Source organism: Callithrix jacchus, chromosome 11, assembly GCF_049354715.1.
Source record: "Callithrix jacchus isolate 240 chromosome 11, calJac240_pri, whole genome shotgun sequence".
Classification (NCBI taxonomy): domain Eukaryota; kingdom Metazoa; phylum Chordata; class Mammalia; order Primates; family Cebidae; genus Callithrix; species Callithrix jacchus.
In genome coordinates this window covers 57,270,877-57,290,175 of record NC_133512.1, presented here as the reverse complement: position 1 = coordinate 57,290,175, position 19,299 = coordinate 57,270,877, and the positions used below count along the sequence as shown (strand labels likewise).

The following is a 19,299-nucleotide window of genomic DNA, read 5'->3' as shown; positions in this document are numbered from 1 at the left end:
ATTAGGGCATAAAATAGAGGCTAATTCAGGTTTTCTTCTCTATTGTTTAGATCATATCAGTGACATTCGATAAGAAAATAAGATTTACAGAGATGAATGATGCTTGTGAGTTAAATAGATAGTGCACAGGACTACAGTTTACTATAATTCCTCTTAAAGCCAGGACAGGCTGTGTTTTAGAGCTATTAAACTGAACCATTAGGAAGATTTATAGATTATATCCTTGGTAACATTCATTCAGTTTTATACAGGAAAATAGATTTGAGAATTACACTATTCTTGTCAAATTTAATCCCACAGTAATGAAGTTGATCTAGATTAAGCAGATGGCAGAAATATTAGCAGTATTTACTAAATAGTAATTGAATTTTAAGGACTGTGTTAGGAATACAAAGGTCGTTCTCTGAGTATATCCCCAGTAATAAAAGTAACTTATGTAATTGAATAATACCTAATGAGAAAATGAATATAATTTACAAAATATGCAACTGAGGCTAATTTGCTTGTGCTTAGAATAAATTTATATTAAAGCATTATTTTTAACTCCTTTGGAGGTTCATCATCTTCTAGGCAATTAAACATTGGTGTTCCCACATCTCGTCTCATTTTATTCTTTTCCTGGGAAATGTTACCTTCTTCCAAGACTTTTCTAAGTATACATTTCTCTGCCCTGTACTAGACCTCTCTTATGAACTACATACTTCACTGCTGTATATAATTGCCTATGTAAAAGCCTCTCCAGTCTGTCTCAAAACCACCTTAAATTCATCATGTTTAAAACTAAGATGATGTCCTTGCAACTGTACCTGGTTCTCTGGTCTTCCCTAACTCCATAAATGGCAGCACCAGCCAACCAACTGGGTATTCAAGGCAGAAACCTGAACACCAACTTTGACATTTCCTCTCCCATCCTGTCATCACTTAATTGTCAGCTTCCTCTCCTAAATCTTAAACTTCTTCCTTTTTCTTCATTTCCACTAGCTGCCATCATCTCTCAATTATACTACAGAAGTAAGAAAGTCAGAATAATCTTTTCAAATCTAATCACAACAACCTATTTTTCCTATCTCTAGTCCTGATTTTTCATTGACTGCCTATCACTCCTAAACTGAAAATGGAAGTGTTTATTATTTTTTTTTTAATTCTGCATGACTGAGCCCCTGCCTGTTTCTCTGGCCTTATCTCATACAGTGCTTCTCATCTAGTCCCATGCTCCAGCTACATTGACCTTTTTAATTTCACAAGAGTGCTACCCTCCCTCCTGCTACAGGCCTATGAACATGCTGTATTCTTTCTAGAATGTCTTTCCCTCCCCCTTTCATCCGGTTAACTTGCACTCATCTTTAGGTGTCCACTCCATGCCATTTTCCTAGGGATACCCTCTCTGATCTCCCTGACTCCAGTTTTCTACCTCTTTATGGAGTTCTGTAAGTGGTGATTTTTTGTTGTTATGTGTTTACTAATGTCTTTCTTCTTACTAGACTGTAAGTTCCATGGAGACAGGAAAGGAATTATATCTGGTTTTTCCTATCATTGTGTCCCCACTGCCTGACATAGTGGATGGGACATAAAAGGTATTCAATAAATATTTGCTAAGGAGTCTGATGTGATAGAGTTAAGAAAATTTTTCTGAAAAATATTTGTGATAGAAAAGACTAAAATTTAGCATATTTAATGTCTGTCTGTATTATATTAGTTGTCTTTACCTTTATTAAAAAGTAGCTTATGAAAATTTTTGAAAAATAATTATACTATCCTAAGAAAGTTATTTTTACTTTGTATGCCTCACATTTTTTATATGTGACACATTTTAACACAGTAACCAATTTATGTTTATTAAAAGTCTTCTCATAACATCCTAAACATTTTTCAACAGTTATTATAATGAACACTTTTAATGACTATATATAAGAAAATTGGTTGGATGTGCTAAGCTAAAGCAAATTTGGGAGATGACACTTATTCTTGCATTCATTTGTGATTACTTTATTCCAAGGATAAATTTTTTAAGAGGTAATAGTATTTAATGCTGTTATTATTGAATTCCTTCTGTGTTGAAGACCCTACACTAAATGTATTACAAATAGTGACTTACGAGAGAATCAAAGTGGGTATAATTACCCTGTATTTTACTGGGTTAAGTAAGTAACATCTGGAATTTGAATTCAAGACTGGCTGATTCCAAAGGATGATCTTTATACTATGCCCCATTGCTAACATTTTGAAAGGCAGCAATGAGAAAATTTGAGGAACTGTATGGGGCATGTATTCCAGATGTAGTATACTGAGACAAATTCTAAAAAATTATCTTACAAAGAATTGTCTCCTGATTTCGGTATGAAGAAATATTTTTGAAAATAATTTTCAAATAGTAAAATAAATTAAGAGAAGAAAAAAGTAAAAGAAATAAACATGAACTTTTTTATAGTTGTCATTTTCAAACTAAAAATGGCTCTCATGATTTTGATATGACTCTAAAAGTAATAAATATATTATCTATGTGAATGAAAATCCAGTAGGACACAGAGAAGTTAATATTGTTTGTAACAACAGTAGGCTTAATCTACATATGATATTTTATAATATGCTTTTTAAAATTAATGCATGATATAAAGCTTTTCATATCGTTAACTATATACATAATCTTCTCATTATATAAACATACCATACTCTATTGCGATTTGCACCTTTTTTTGCTGTTGTAAACAGTGCTGTGATTAGCATCCTTCAAACATGCCTTGTGTGTCTATCCATTACTTTACTTAGGATAAATTTTTAGCAATAAAATTACAAGTTTGAACAATATGCTCTTAATTAAAACTGTACATTTCTAAAGTGAAATCTAGTATATTTTCATGTTTTCTGGACATTTGTATTTCTTTTTGTGATTTGTCATTTATATCCTTTTTACTTTTTTTTTTTTTCTGTTAAGGCCAAAAATGAGTATGTTGTATGTTATCATTCATTTAAAAGTATTTTTTAAATTTCTCTTTTTCCATTGTCCCATCTGTTTCTTAGAGTGATGCAGTCTAATTTTCAATTATTTTGATTGTTCTAGATGTCTGATTGTTTCACTTCAGTTTTACTAGTTAAGATTTCAGTCTTTTGAAATTTGTTGAAGCATGTTTAAGCTTATAGTCTGTCTTGAGGACTATACCATGTGCATTTGACAGGAATGTATTGTGAAGTTGTTCATCATAGTCTATAAATGTTAATTAGGGTCAATGGTGTCCTTTAAATTGTTAGCATCTTTACTAATAAAAATTAAAGACTAGTTCTATCAGTTGAGAAGAGGATGTTAAAATTTTTATTTATGAATGTGGATTTGTATCTAGCTCCTCCTTAATGCTGTAAATTTGCTTAATCTGTTTTGAAGCTCTGGTATTAGGCTCATATGCATTTATGGTTATGTCTTTCTGACTCTTTTCTCATGATGAAATATCCCTTATCTTTTATTATTTTTTCTTTATGTGATATTAATGTAGCACTTCAGCTTTTTTATCCTATGTGCATATCTTGTAAATTGCATATGGTTGAGTTTTTTCTTTATCCATTCTAATAACCTCTACCTTTTTATTGGACTGTTTAGTCCATTTACATTTAATGTAATTATGTGGTTGGATTTAGATCGTCCATTTCACTATTTGTTTCTTTTTTATGTTTGTCTCTTATTTTTTATTCTCTGTTCCTCCTTCTCTGCTGTCTTTTGAATTAGTTGAATAATCAGGATTTGATTTTTATTATCTGTTGGGTTTTTAGTTTATTCTTTGCATTTTATTCTTTAACATGCTGCTTTCTGGACAGTTGTATACATTCTTCTCATTTTATAGTGGAAATTAGTATAGTACTACTTCACATAAAATGTAAGAATCTTAAGAACTATATATGGGTTCATTGCCCCATCCCTTTTGCTATCATTATTATAGATGTAGTCATAAATATCACAATGCAGTGTCATAATTTTTGCTTTAAACAGCTATATGTATTTTAAATAAACGAATCCGTCTCTTTTTTATTCTTCAGATTGGATCATTTCTTTCTCCAAGTTCACCAAATTTTCCCTCTGATCTCTTTTTCATCTCTTCTAAACTGCTGTTAAGCCAACAGTGTAAAAAAATTTTTCAGAACTGTTTTTCAGTTCTAGAATTTACACTTGGTTCTTTTTTATAGCTTTTATTTATTTACTTAGTTTTCCTGGCTTTTTGTTCTTTACAAACTATTTTTCTTTATGTTCTTGATCATAAAGTTTTTTAAATCCATGGTGATTACTAATTCCAACATATGGATTACCTCAAGGATGGTGTCCACTATTGCATTTTCTGACATTTTTCAGTTTTTCCACATGTCTAGTAATTTGAAATTGGTATCTTAGACATTTAGAATATATTGCTTTGGCATTATAGTAGGCTTCAGTTTGATATTTGGAGTCTACATCCAGAATCTGTGCTTCTTGTCACTCTCTATTTTCTAGGATATTCTCCCTTGTGTCTGAATGCTCTGGTCCTCCTGAATCTAATCTCAGGTTCTTAAGCTAGTAAAAATCCAAGATTCTGTCCTTTTGTCAAATGTCGTCTGCCCACAGAGAAAAACTTGTAGAAATAGAAACTTATATAGTGCTTTTTCATTTTGTCAGACATTAACTCCTCTCCAATTTCTGCCTAGTGTCCTCAAATAGTTGTGATTTATATTTTGTCCAATATCTATAGTTATTATCTGTAGGAGAGTTGGTCTGATAGTAGCTACTTTAATATTACCAGAAGTGGAACTCTGTTAATTATATTCAGAGTATCCCTTATGGTTTTCTTAAGATTACCAGGAGGGTTATCCTATCGTTTGTAAATAATGGTTATCATACCCGAACCTTTCCCTATCTTTTATCTGGTTTAATTACATTGGCTAGTACTCCTATGTAACATTATTAGTAATGCTTATTATTTTCTTGGCTTAAGTGGAAATTCATTCATTCAGTCCCAATTTGGTCTTTACTGTGTACTAAGCAGTAAACTTTGAAAACTCCAAATGGAGAAGTTGTCTAGATCTCAGATTCGTTTGAGCAGGAAATAAATTCTTGTAATGCATCAGTGAATAGATAATTGAAATTCTTTTTAAATTAAGAATTAGGCTATTGGTTTGAAAGAGATTGTGTTTATTATGTTAAAACAGCATATTTTTATTACTATTTAAGAGCTATCTTTTTTAAAATTCAGGAGTAATTTTTCAGGTTGTCTTCCTTTTTCCAGATCTTTTTCAAAAATGATAATACTGATTTTCTCCTTTGATACATAGGTATTGCACATTTCTTTCCTAATGTTCAACTGTTCTTATATTCCAGGAATAAGGCATATTTGGGCTTGGGATATATGTTTTGTGTATTTGGTTTTCTATTCATAATATTAATAATATTTTATGTAGACAGTAAATGGTGTCTTAACTCACATCAACTTAGCTTTCAGGATTCTCTTTATCAAACAGACTGACCACTCCTGCTAGGGGGCTCCTTTTCAGAATTCCCATGCACTTAGGTTGAATGCATACCAATTAACAAACCTGATTATTTCAGTTGTATACCTTCTTGTAATTACATAATATAATGGAATAGTACTGATAAAACATGAGTAAATAGTTATTTATTGAAATCTCGCTCCTTCCGAGCCTCTCCCTTGGCCGCCCCGCGGGAGAGAGGCAGAGATGGCAGATGAGATCGCCAAGGCTCTGGTCGCTCGGCCTGGTGGCGACACGATCTTCGGGAAGATCATCCGCAAGGAAATCCCAGCCAAAATCATTTTTGAGGATGACCAGTGCCTTGCTTTCCACGACATTTCTCCTCAAGCACCAACACATTTTCTGGTGATACCCAAGAAACATATATCCCAGATTTCTGCAGCAGAAGATGATGATGAAAGTCTTCTTGGACACTTAATGATTGTTGGCAAGAAATGTGCTGCAGATCTGGGCCTGAATAAGGGTTACCGAATGGTAGTGAATGAAGGTTCAGATGGTGGACAGTCTGTCTATCACGTTCATCTCCATGTTCTTGGAGGTCGGCAGATGCATTGGCCTCCTGGTTAAGCATGTTTTGGGGATAATCTTCCCTTCTCTAGGCAATGATTAAGTTAGGCAAGTTCCAGTATATTAAGTGGCACACTTATTTTTGCCTGTGTATGGAGAGATTCAATAAATAATTTTCAAACCAGAAAAAAAAAAAAAAAAAAAAAGAAATCTCATTTGGAGGCTTTAGAAAATCTTGATAAAGGCAAGTTCGTTTTAAAATTGCTCTGACATTATGTGTGAGTGAAATAACTGAAGAAAAAGGGGAGGTCATAAAAATCTAGGCCTTTATATTCATATTGCTATCTGAATGTGTTTTAAATCTTAATCTAAGGAAATAACAGTGAAAAATGGACAATGTTTTGTGGGTATAGTTTAGGCAAGAAATAGGAAATAGAAGGAGAACAATAAGTCAAAGAAAAGTGCTTGGCCCTACATAAAAAAGATTAGTAAGACTGGGTATAGTGGCTTAGATCTGTAATTTTAGCACTTTGAGAGCCAAGACGGGAAGATCACCTGTGCTTAGGAGTTCAAGACACACTTGGGCAACATAGTGAGACCTTATCTCTACAAAAATTAAAAAAAAAAAAAAAAAGAAGCCAGGCATGGTGGCACACAGCTAAGTCCCAGCTTCTCAGAAGGTTCAGGTAGGATGATCACTTGAACCCAGAAGTCCAAGGCTGCAGTGAGCCGTGATCACACCACTGCACTCTAGGCTGGGTGACAGAGCTAGACCTTGCCTCAAAAATAAAAAACAGTAAGTTAATACATATGTTTTATTAAATGTTTGAGGTATGTGTATATAGTTGTTTTTATAATTCTGAGTTTTATGATTTTGCATTTTACATATCCCAACTATTTGTGCTGATAATGTCAAGGTTTGAAGGTTGAGTTTTGGCATTTTAGGTTTTTATAATTGCTTTTAAAAAATATCTAGGGGCTGGGTGCGGTGGCTTGCACCTGTAATCTCAGCACTTTACGAGGCTGAGGTACATGGATCACCTAAGGTCAGGAGTTCGAGACCAGCCTGGCCAACGTGGTGGAACCCCCATCTCTACTAGAAATACAAAACATTAGCCAGGCAGGGTGGCAGGCACCTTTAATCCCAGTTACTTGGGCGGGTAAGGCAGGAGAATCGCTTGAACCCAGGGGGCAGAGATTGTAGTAAGCCAACATGACACCATTGCACTCCAGCTTGGGCAACAAGCGTGAAACTCCATCTCAAACTAAAACAAAACCTAGAAATCTTTCTTTTTTCTTTATGCTTATGCAAGGACATAAGAATTAATTTCTATCTGAAATTTTTTTTTTTTAATTTATCATTCTCATTGCCTGGGCAATGGAAACTCCATTTCAAAAAAAAAAACAAAACCTAGGAATCTTTCTTTTTTCTTTATGCATATGCAAGGACATAAGAATTCATTTCTACTTGAAAAATTTTTTTAATTTGTTTATGAAACTATATGAACCCTATACTTTTTAAGGAAATCATGACTGTATTCTTCAGTTTCTTCCATTGTTATTAGTCTGCTTAGAATTTCTACCTTTTCATGAGTTCTTCACCTTAATCATTTACAATTTCCTGGAATATTATCTACTTCACTAATAATATTGGCATATGGTTTTATATTTATTTATTCATTAAACAGATTTCTATTGCATATACACTTTGAACTAGGCTCTAGGCTGAGTAATGGCAATAAAATTAATTGCAATATAGGTCAAGCTCTGCCCATAAGTAAGTTTACAGTTTGAAAGACATTGCATTTTGTTAGAGTTCTTTTAATTTTCTCTCTACATATAGCTGTATCTTATTTTCAGTTTCAATATGTATTTGCTGAGTTTTCCCAATTGCCTTAGTTTTTTTTTTTTTTTGATTCTTAGATTTTTGTCTTTCTTTTTTTCTGCAGTTTATAGGTTGTCTATCATTTTTTTCTATCAATGGTTCCTGACATATAATTTCTGCCTTACCTTTATCACATTCTTTCATTTTTCTGGGGTTTGATTGGTTGTAGGGTTTTGGTTTTGGTTTTTGCTTTTTAATGTGAGGGCTCAATTACATGTATTATCTTTATTAGAAAATTCTAGTTCTTTGGTGTTTTCTTTACTTTCCCTTTGAAGTATTTCTCCTCCCTTGGTCTTAAAGAACATTAATTTGTGTCTCAAATGGAACCATAGAACCATTCTCTTTATTTGGCCACTGAATTTTTTTTTTTTAATTATGGCTTCTTTTTGTGCAAGGAAATCTTTTATGCTAATCCTGAGTCTCTGTAATGCAGCTGTCTCTTTGCAGCTGTGTCTGAACTCTGAGCCCAACCTTGGGTCTAAATAAGAGGACTCAGCCTGCCTATTTAGCTCTTCCTCAGTTTCCTTACAGTCACAGAGATCAGGTGCGCTCATTCAGTTCCAGTGAAAGGAGTTAGCCTTCCCAGAAGTGAGAACACACTATAAGCCACTGCAATTCAGTCAGTATGGCACTTGTTCAAATGTAGACAAATAGGCCATTGAAACAGAATAGTAAATATACTTTACAGTATTTTGGAATTTAATTTATCTTAAGATGACATTATAGATCAGTGGGGAAAGGATATATAATTTATTAAATGATCCTAATATGACTGGCCAGTCAAATGAATTAAATTAAATTGGAAGACCAAGAAATAAAAAAGGATGAGGTATATAAAGTAAATTCATCAATTTTAGGAGAAGGTCTAGGAGACTTACATGTAAATCTAAAGACGGAAGAAAACCTCTGAGTTTCTAAGACAAGAAAACAAGCTAAAGAAGAAATATCTATATTAAAGTATATTGGATTTTTAACATTTTGTTGTAAATATACCATAAACAAAGTGAGGAAACATAATTTTGATTTGGAAACAATATTAGCTAATATTTATTATATACAAAAACCTTCTTTAAATTGATAAGAAATTGGTAAATATCCCAGTAGCAAAATGGCGAAAAGATATGGATAGGTAATTCATGGAAGAGCACATCCAAATGGCCAAGAAACACATCAAAAGGTGTTTGAATTCATCAGTTGTCAAGAAAATGCAAATTAAAATAACAATGAACTATCCGTTTATAAGTGTTTAAAAGAACTAACATTCGTTGCTGTAGAAGAAATTGGTAAGGTTCCTCATTGCTGACAGAAGTAAAACTTGTTATAACCCACCAGGCGTGGTGGCTCACAACTCAGGAGGCTAAGGCAGGCAGATCACTTGAGGTTAGGGGTTCAAGACCAGCCTGGGCAACATGGTGAAACCCTGTCTCTACTAAAAAACAAAATACAAAACTTCGCTGGGAGTGGTGGTGCATGCCTGTAATCTCAGCTACTTGGGAGGGTGAGGCATGAGAATCTCTCAAACCTGGGAGGCGGAGGCTGCAGTGAGCTCAGATCATTCCATTGCACTCCAGCCCGGGTGACAGATGAGACCCTGTGTCAAAAAAAAAAAAATTGTTATAACCCTTTTGGAAAGCCATCTAGCATTATCTTTTAAAAACATAATGGGTCTTAGACTCAGCCTTATTCCAGGGAATTTATACCAAGGAAATATCAATATAAACATGAATATATACATGACTATAACTGCACTGATGTATACTGCAGCCTCATTGTTGTGGCAAAGAAATAACTGTAAACAAAGTAGGGGATGTTTGACTAAATCATGATACACAAATCGTTTCATGCAGTAGGTTAATACGCAGTCATTAAAAAGAGGGAACTAATGTTAAACTAGTTTACTTGGAGAGATTTTCAGGTTAAGTGGGAAAAAGGAGATAAAGTTTACATAATATTCTACTTATCTAAAATAATCACCAGAAAACCTTTGTATATACAGATAGTCCCTGACTTAGGATGGTTTGACTTACGATTTTTTATTTTACTGATAATGGTGCTAAATCAGTATGCATTCAGATCAATACTACTTTTGAAATGCTAGGCAACAGCTTTGAGCCATAGCTCCTAGTCAACTACACATTTTCAACTTAGGATACTTTTAGTTTACAATGGGTTTGTAAGACCATAACCCCATCATCAGTCAAGGAGCATCTGTATTTTTATATGCATTTGTTTATGTTTCTTACCTGGAAATATACTCCTCTATTTTCATTGCATATTGAAGTCATACTTATCTTGTTAAACTGCCAAGTACATTGGCTTAATATGGTTGGAAAAAAAAACCTTGTGTAGAAAATTTCCAGTTATTTGTATTTGAGCTATAAAATTATATAGAATGTGCTTACAGTGAATAATTTACCCTTTAATCTTCTCAGAAACAGTGTGTGATCATGTAAAGATCACAAGCTTTGGAATCACAGAAATTGGTTCCAAATCTCTGTGTGAGCTTGGGCAAGTTATATAACTTCCTTCAGTCTTGATTTCTTCACCTAAATAATAATTGAATAGTCTGCTGGGGTCATTAAATGAAATAATGTGTGTAAAACACCTAGCAAAGTAATTGAATGCATTAGCTTGTTGTTTTTAAAGGGTTAGGTTTTTATGGCTCTAGACATTATAATATGTTTTACTTGGCAATTTTTAAAATGTTAACAGTAGGAAGATAATCTTTTTTGGTTAAGCCAGGTTCAAGATCACTTAATATAGAATTTATACCTAATTCACTAAAACTTTGTTTATAACTCTAGTTTCTTCTGCTTTCAAGCTGTTTATTAAATGATTTTTAGGCTATTGGCATTTTGACATATGTATAGTGAACTATAATCATTTTACAACTTGATGCCAGTGAAGACAATTACAAAATTATATTTTTTGAAAGAGTAAAGAAGCTAAATTAAACCTATCCCAGTGAAAATGTAGTGAATTCCAAGAGTGATGTGTGAGTGACCTGTTTTTATTTGTTAGTAGAAAGTCCTGGAAATTTTGACCGTACTGCTAGATCTTGATATGGTTGTAAGCCACAATCAAGTAAATTTGGTGTAAAAACATTAATAACAAGAACATACCTAGACATTCATTTACAGTTATTACTTTTATATAATACGTTTTTCTTTATGACCTACATTTTGAAATTTATTCTCATTTTTTGTTATTATATAGCTTTTAAAACATTACCAAATTTTCTGGTTTTTGAGAGCTGTGCATTCCATTTTTCTTTAAGACTGGGACAGGGAGAAATTACTTGAAGCTTGGATGTCCAACCCAGAGAACTGCTGCCAACGATCAGGTGTTCAAATGCCAACTCCACCACCAAGTGGGTATAATGCCTGGGACACGCTCCCATCCCCAAGAACTCCAAGGACTACACGCTCTTCTGTCACTTCCCCAGATGAAATCAGCTTATCTCCTGGGGATTTAGACACCAGTTTGGTATGATTTGGTATTCACTTTACTTCTCATAGCTTTATTTTTAGTCTTTTAGCATTCACATAATTTAATATTGTTCCGTGGAATGTCTTATTGTATTCTTGTAATTGAATCTTAAATCTTTCTTGAAAGGTTCCGTTATTTTCTTGCTTCAGTCAATTTTTATTATTACAGAATATTTTTGTGATCTCTGAATTATAGATTGAAAAAAAGTTTTCTTCCTCATTTCAAAAAACTTAAAACAGTTTAGGGAAACCATCTATTTTATTTTCCCTTAAAACTTCAATTGCTTAAAGATTTAAATACAGGCCTGGTATGGTGGCTCATGCCTGTAATCCTAGTACTTTGGGAGGCTGAGGTGGGTGGATTGCCTGAACTCAGGAGTTCAAGACCAGCCTTGACAACATGGTGAAACCCCGTCTCTACTAAAATACAAAAAATGAGCTGGGCATGGCAGCATGCACCTGTAGTCCCAGCTACTCGAGAGGCAGAGGCAGGAGAGCTGCTTGAACCCGGGAGACAGAGGTTGCAGTGAGCCAAAGTCACACCACTGCACTCCAACCTGGGTGACAGAGCGAGACTCCGTCTCCAAAAAAAATGAAAAAATTTTTAAAAAAGATTTAAATACAACCTATTAGCCAGGCACAGTGGTGTGCACCTGTAATCCCAGCTACTTAAGAGGCTGAACTGGGAAGATCAGTTGAACCCAGGAATTTGAGACCACCTTAGGCAATATAGCAAGACCCCATCTCACAATACATACACACACATATATATATCATGTTGAAATATAAAAAGTTAAGTTTGTGATAAGTACTGTAAACCAAAAATACAAAAACATTTTTTATGTCTTAAAAGCTAACTTTTAAACACTTACAATATATTGATAGTTATATATTTGTTTCAGTAAAGCTTCTGGAGTTTGTTATCTAGATGCATTTCCAAAATAAGTGTTTTGTTATTTTAAGAAACAGTACTGCCATTGTCAGCATTTTTAATTGGCATATCATTGGTGTGCTGTTATAGGAGATTTTTATATTTCTTGAATGACTCAGCCACTCAAAATATGTGATAAATATCAAAGTCCTTCTCATTTTATCTGTGCCTTTTTGAAAAACAAAATCCTGTAATTTGCATATGTAATATGATAAAGTTTGCTTCTAGAGAGCTATTATTTAGAAGATATTAAGTAGGCGTAAAAGTGATTGCAGTTTTTGCTATTAAAATGGCATAGTTTTAATGCATAGTTATTTTTTTGTTTCTTTGGGTTTTCTTGAGATGGAGTTTTGCTCTTGTTGCCCAGGCTGGAGTGCAATGGCACAATCTTGGCTCACTGCAACCTCCACCTCCTGGGTTCAAGTGATTCTCCTGCCTCAGCCTCCCAAGTAGCTGGAATAACAGGCATGCGACACCATACCCAGCTTATTTTTATATTTTTAGTAGAAACAGAGTTTCACCATGTGGGTCAGGCTGGTCTTGGATTCCTGACCTCAAGTGATCCACCCGCCTTAGCCTCCCAAAGTGCTGAGATTATAGACATGAGCCACTGCGCCCAGCCTAATATGTAGTTTTATAGCAGGGTTCTCTCCCTGGAAAGTCTGGATATCTTGAGTTGCCGAATTAAAAATACAGTTACTCTGCTTTTGTAGATTTTGAAGGGTAAATGTAGCGTGAAGGACATGATACTGAAGTGGTTATTTTGTAATATACAATTTGATGTTGACCCAAATGATTTGTTTCTTGTACTTCCTTTTCCAAATGCACAGTTGCTGATCATTTCATAAATTTGGAATTTAAGGGTTTGATTTTTGCATTAAAGCATTTAAATCCTATTATTATTTATAGTGAGGTCATCATGGTATTTGTTACTCAATTAAAGGCACAGTAACTGTCCTTAAAACTTTGAAAGAGTTAACTTTTGAAAACTTTTAATTACTGTAATAGTATTTTTGCCTTTTAAAACAGTGAACAAGGCCAAGCGCAGTGCCTCACACCTGTAGTCCCAACACTTTGGGAGGCCGAGGCAGGTGGATCACAAAGTCAAGAGTTTGAGACCAGCCTGACCAACATGGTGAAACCCCGTCTTTACTAAAAATACAAAAATTAGCCACGTGTAGTGACGCACACCTGTAATGCCAGCTACTCAGGAGAGGCAAGAGAATTGCTTGAACCTGAAAGGCGGAGGTTGCAGTGAGCCAAGATCGTATCACTGCACTCCAGCCTGGCCCACAGAGCGAGACTCCGTCTCCAAAAAAAAAAAGTGAACAAAATGAATGTATTGTTTTCTTTCAAAAGTATAGCTCTGTTTAAATCATTGTTGTTCTTCATCTCCAGTGTGACATTTGTATGTGCAGTATCTCTGTATTTGAAGATCCCGTGGATATGCCCTGTGGACATGACTTTTGTAGAGGATGTTGGGAGTCGTGAGTATATGAGCACCTTAGCATTTCTTACTGCATGATAGCACTCTGATTTGTTAGTAAAATTGTTTGCTTTCAGTATATAATGTTACAAATTGTTTCTATTGACTTCTGAGTTACACAGAAATGAATTTAGACTTTAGCTAGTAAGGAAAAATCTTTTTGTTTTTATTTTTACGTCTTCTCCAGCTATTTTAATTAATGCTATTTAGCTTAACATAAGATACCTTTAGAAACAAAGCAGGTATATAAATAATGTTTTTTTAGTATTTTAATTTATATGACATCTAATGGTAATTTCAAACAAGAATATATTTGTCTTATATCCCAGGAATTTTAAGCATTTGTTTTTGTGCTGTCTCTGAATTTTCTGTGACAAGCAAAATGCCTTGACAATCTGTAAGATTATGCATGTTTCAAATTCCTTTTTAGTGAATGCAAAGTTAAATGTTTCTGCTAGACATAGTTGGGTATATTTTACAAATGGAAAATTTGTTTTGCTTCTTACCCTTCCCATTACCTTTTAAGATTTATACTTTTTCACCATCCATTAACTTTGCTCTTACATTACACTTTTCGAGAGAAGTTTCTAAACAAAGATTGATATAATTAGCAATGTAATATCATGTTTATCTCTGGAGACACACAAAGCTATTGTTTGATGACCTAAGTGAAGTATGTAATTGGTACTTAAGGAAATCTTAGAAATCAGAAGTTTTCAACCTTTTTTTTTTTTTTTTTTTTTTAATGGAATACCAGTTAGCAAGTATAGGGAGCTGGGGAATACTATGTGGGTGAGAGAGCAAGAACCTGAGCGGACTTTCTAAGTTTTCTTTTTAAACAGCTTTGTTGAGGTACAGTTGATATATGTAAAGCCACACATTTAAAATAAATACTTTGATAAGCTTTGATATCTGTATACAACCTCGAAACCATCACCACAACCCCTAGAATCTCTCATTCCCAAGTTTCCTCATTTCCCATTGAATCCCTGCTACTCTTCTCTTTCTGCCTCCTTTTTTATCACCCCCAATTTGTAGGCAACCACTGAGCTGTCATTCTGGTTTAATTTTTTTTTTTTTTTTTTTTTTTTTGAGACAGGGTCTCACTCTGACACCCAGGCTGGAGTGCAGTGGTGCTATCTTGGTTCATTGCAACCTCTTCCTTTTCAGGTTCAACTGATTCTCATGCCTCTGTCTTCCGAGTAAGCTGGGACTATAGGCGTATACCACCATGCCCTGCTAATTTTTGTATTTGTAGTAGAGATGGATCTTGCCATGTTGGTCAAGCTGGTCTCAAACTCCTGACTTCAAGTGATCCGCCCACCTGAGCCCCCGAAAGTGTCTGGTTTGATTTTAAGTACATTTCTTTAGCTGTTTTCCAAATTGGAGTAAGAGGCAAGATTTCATTTGGAGGGGGGAAAAAACTACTGCTTTTTAAAAGTCAGAATAAATAAGAATATCTGGTTGTTCTTTTTAAGACAGACTAGTATCTACTCAGAGTCTACTTAGATAGGATCAGATCAGTACAGGTGTTACAGGTAAAGTAATTGACAAGGGTCAGAACTCACAATCCAAAGCTATCCTTAATCCAGTTGTAGAGGCAGAAAATACTTCCTAGGTACAGTACTTTATTTATCTTACAATTATTAACTGTACTGAATTAGGAAGTATTACCTGAGCTCTACCAAGTTAGCTGTTGGTCTTGGTGTGTATGTGAAAACTGAATCCTTCAAGGATTTTCTTGAATTTTTTTGAGCTTCCTTGACTTTCTTCACCTCACTTGTATCACAGGAGCTATCTCTCAAACTCTTTACAAACTAGGCATAAGAACTTTATGGTAATATTTAAATTTGAAAGATCTAATTATTGATTTCCGTAGTACCTTCCAGCCTACCTAGGATTCTCTTTTCCACCCCTTCCAATTTTGTCAAATCAGGCACCAATAAAACAAGTTCCATGTTGGGTGAGTCATATGTTGATGAAATCTTTTTTTTTTTTTTTTTTTTTCGAGATGGAGTTTTGCTCTTGTTGCCCAGGCTGGAGTGTAGTGACGCAGTCTCAGCTCACTGCAACCTCCGCATCCTGGACTCAAGCAATTTTCCTGCCTCAGCCTCCTGAGTAGCTGGGATTATAGGTGCCTGCCACCAAGCCCAGATAATTTTTTGTATTTTTAGTAGAGACAGGGTTTCACTATGTTGTCCAGGCTGGTCTTGAACTCCTGATCTCAGGCAATTTGCCTGCCTCAGCCTCCCAAAGTGCTAGGATTACAGGCGTGAGCCACCTTGCCCAGCCAATGAAATCATTTTTAAATTATCACAGTTTTTTTCTAGGAATATAGAAAAAGAAACTCCTGTCTAAAACCAAGTAATAGTTTTTAAAGGTCCTCAGATAGTTTGAAAGCCCCTCAGTGTATCTTACTCTTCCTAACCTTTTTATCAGTACAGCTAGCTGCTTTAGTGCAGGTTTGTCTAACCTACGGCCCACGGGCCGCATGTGGCCCCAAGACAACTTTAAATGTGGACCAACACAAATTCATAAACTTTCTTAAAACGTTATGAGATTTTTTTTTTTGCAGTTTTTGTTTTCAGCTCATCAGCTGTCATTATTGTTAGTCTATTTTTTTGTGTAGCCCAAGACAGTTTTTCTTCCAGTGTGACCCAGGAAAGCCAAAACATTGGATACTCCTGATTTAAAGTATGGATGCCAAGGGATAAAATAAAAGGGAATAGCCAGGCATAGTGGCACATGATTGTAGTCCTAGCTACTTGGGCAGCTGAGGTAGAAGTATCACTTGAGCCCAGGAGTTAAAGACTACAGTGAGCTGTGATCACACCACTGTACTCCAGCCTGGGCAGTAGAGCAAGACCCTGTTGATCAGTTGATCAATCAGTCAATAGATTAGATAGAAATTATTTTCTAGCCAGAATAGAATTTCTTTGCTAATATTGAGGATAAAAGCTCAGGTTCTGGATAAGCAGGCCACTGGGTTGTGAATTCCAACTCTGCTATTAGTTGTTGATTTAGGTAGGTGGTAGTCTGCCTGTGCCTCAGTTTCCTAATCTATAAAGTGGTGGTAATAGTAAGTACTTCATAGGATTATCTTAGGTTTTTAAAGTTTCCTACTATATGTAAAGTGCTTAAAACAGTATCTTGCATATAGCAATCACTCAATAAATATTACTTATCATCTTCCTAAGTGTTGTAATAAGCAGAGAGAGCCTACCTATGTTATCATCTGTGAATCTTACCTGAAAGATAAAAATATAGGAAAAATTTGCCCCAGATTTATCTCCTTTACTGACACTCATCAACTCCATGTTCTGCTCATAAATTTTTGTTAAATTGTATCTTGATGAGAAATAATGACATGGCTAAAAGAACTGATCCTATCTTCAATGATGTCTTCTCAGTTCTGTCATTTAATTCCCCAGAGATGATTAAATCTGCTCTGATATATTTAAAATACATAAAATTCAAGACATCCACATGTAGTAAATATGTCTAAACAAACTCTGAACTTTAACAAGGGCCTATAAGCATTATAATAAATGATATCCAACTTCCCAGGAAATCTCTTCATAGCTAAAAAGAAGGGAATCGTGTTGTGTGAAAAAGGAACTCTACAGTTAACAGTTTTCTAACTTTTAGTCTTAAGACTTCTTGATAGTCTTAAAAGTTGTTGAGGATTCCGAAGAGCTTTTGTTTATATTAGATGCACTTATAGTCCTAGCTACTCAGGAGGCAGAGGTGGAAGGATTGTTTGACCCCAGGAGGTTGATGCTGCAGTGAGTCGAGATCATGCCACTGCAGTCCAACCTGGGTAACAGGATGAGACCCTGTCTCAAAAATACATGTATATAAAATCCATTAGCCTATTTTGCATTTTGAATAGATCTTTTACCCATGCATCATTGTGTCAGGTCATTCATTGATCATTTGGAAAATATTGGTCCCCTGAGTTATGCAGATCTTCCAACTTTGACATATTTCCTTATGCATAAATATAGTGAAAAATCAGGACATATTTCCTTACGCATAAATATAGTGAAAAATTACATTAGTTAATCTCATTACTAATCCCATCAGAAAAGGCTTTAAGTATTGGGAATGATGAAGATAAAAGTTTTTCAAAGCTCTAATTTTTATTCGAAGGCTTGAATTTTATCATTGCCAACAAATGTTGTCATTTTTTTCCTTGAAGTGACAGGCTCATTTCATTCATTTTCAAAAAAAAATGTGTCTGCTGTAATCATTGTTTATAGTCATTTTTTCCAGTAAAAATAGTATTTAATGAAAAAGCAGCTATGCCTGCCTGCAACGTCAACAGTCTCCTGAGAGCTTTGCTTTGAGACAGCCATCATGTTTGGGTATACAGCAGCATTTCATTATGCTTACTTCCCATTTCTTTGCACGGAATACCCAAAAGATGTCTATTGACGTGTCATTGTTTAATAAAATTAATAATTCTTACAATGCTATCAAGGACTTTTTTTTTTTTTTTTTTTGAGACAGTCTCGCTCTTTCACCCAGGCTGGAGTGCAGTGGCGAGATCTTGGCTCACCATAACCTCTGCCTCCCAGGTTCAAGCAATTCTCGTGCCTCAGCCTCCTAAGTAGCTGGGATTACAGGCACACACCACCATGCCTGGCTAATTTTTGTAGAGCCAGAGTTTCACCATGTTGGCCAAGCTGTTCTTGAACTCCTCACCTCAGGTGAGCTACCCTCCTCAGCCTCCCAAAGTGCTGGGATTACAGGCCTGAGCCACTGCACCTGGCGAAGGACATTTTTTTTTTTTGAGATGGAGTTTCACTCTTGTTACCCAGGCTGGAGTGCAGTGGCGCGATCTCAGCTCACCACAACCTCTGCATCCTGGGTTCAAGCAATTCTCCTGCCTCAGCATCCTGAGTAGCTTGGACTACAGGCACGCGCCACCATGCCCAGCTAATTTTTGTATTTTTAGTAGAGACGGGGTTTCACCTTGTTGACCAGGATGGTCTCGATCTCTTGACCTCGTGATCCACCCGCCTTGGCCTCCCAAAGTGCTGGGATTATAGGTGTGAGCCACTGCGCCAGGCCTAGGACATTCTTAAATGAAACTTTTATTAAAAACTGCCAGTGTAGGGCAGGGAAGAATACAAAGACAGTTTTATTGCCACTGCTCTGACTTGTTCTGAGGCACCAACAGTTTTAACCAAAAAAAAAAACAGAGTCTTAGTGCCATTATGAAAATAGTTTTGACCTCATAAAACCCCCTGAAAGGTGTCAGGCACCCCCACAATTTCACAGATTATATTTTGAGAACTGCAGCCATACAGCATTTCCCGAGTGCTTCATCCATCCTTACTTCTGCCAAAATATTTTTTTCCCTAACATTCAGAGTTATACAAATAATTGGCTGACTGGAAACTGAGGTGCCTAATGCCCTTCTATTGCGATATATCAGAGTTTTGTGGAGACAGTGCTGTTTTTAAATCATATTGGAAATAGAGGGGAAGATTTA

At 35.2% G+C, this 19,299-nt stretch overlaps 1 protein-coding gene and 1 pseudogene across 20 annotated transcripts in view; both read left to right on the top strand.

Annotated features, from left to right (window-relative positions):
- ANKIB1 (ankyrin repeat and IBR domain containing 1) overlaps positions 1 to 19,299 on the top strand; it is a 155,739-nt gene that overhangs the window by 85,699 nt on the left and 50,741 nt on the right. For all 19 annotated transcript variants that reach the window (XM_078342788.1, XM_078342784.1, XM_078342786.1 and 16 more), the window contains 2 exons: positions 11,172 to 11,380; positions 13,712 to 13,800. In XM_078342788.1, coding sequence (XP_078198914.1) covers positions 11,172 to 11,380; positions 13,712 to 13,800 — 298 coding nt within the window. The remainder of the gene's footprint in view (positions 1 to 11,171; positions 11,381 to 13,711; positions 13,801 to 19,299) is intronic.
- LOC100388581 (adenosine 5'-monophosphoramidase HINT1 pseudogene) lies at positions 5,660 to 6,219 on the top strand (annotated as a pseudogene). The gene has a single exon (XR_013524000.1). The product of XR_013524000.1 is annotated as an adenosine 5'-monophosphoramidase HINT1 pseudogene (transcript).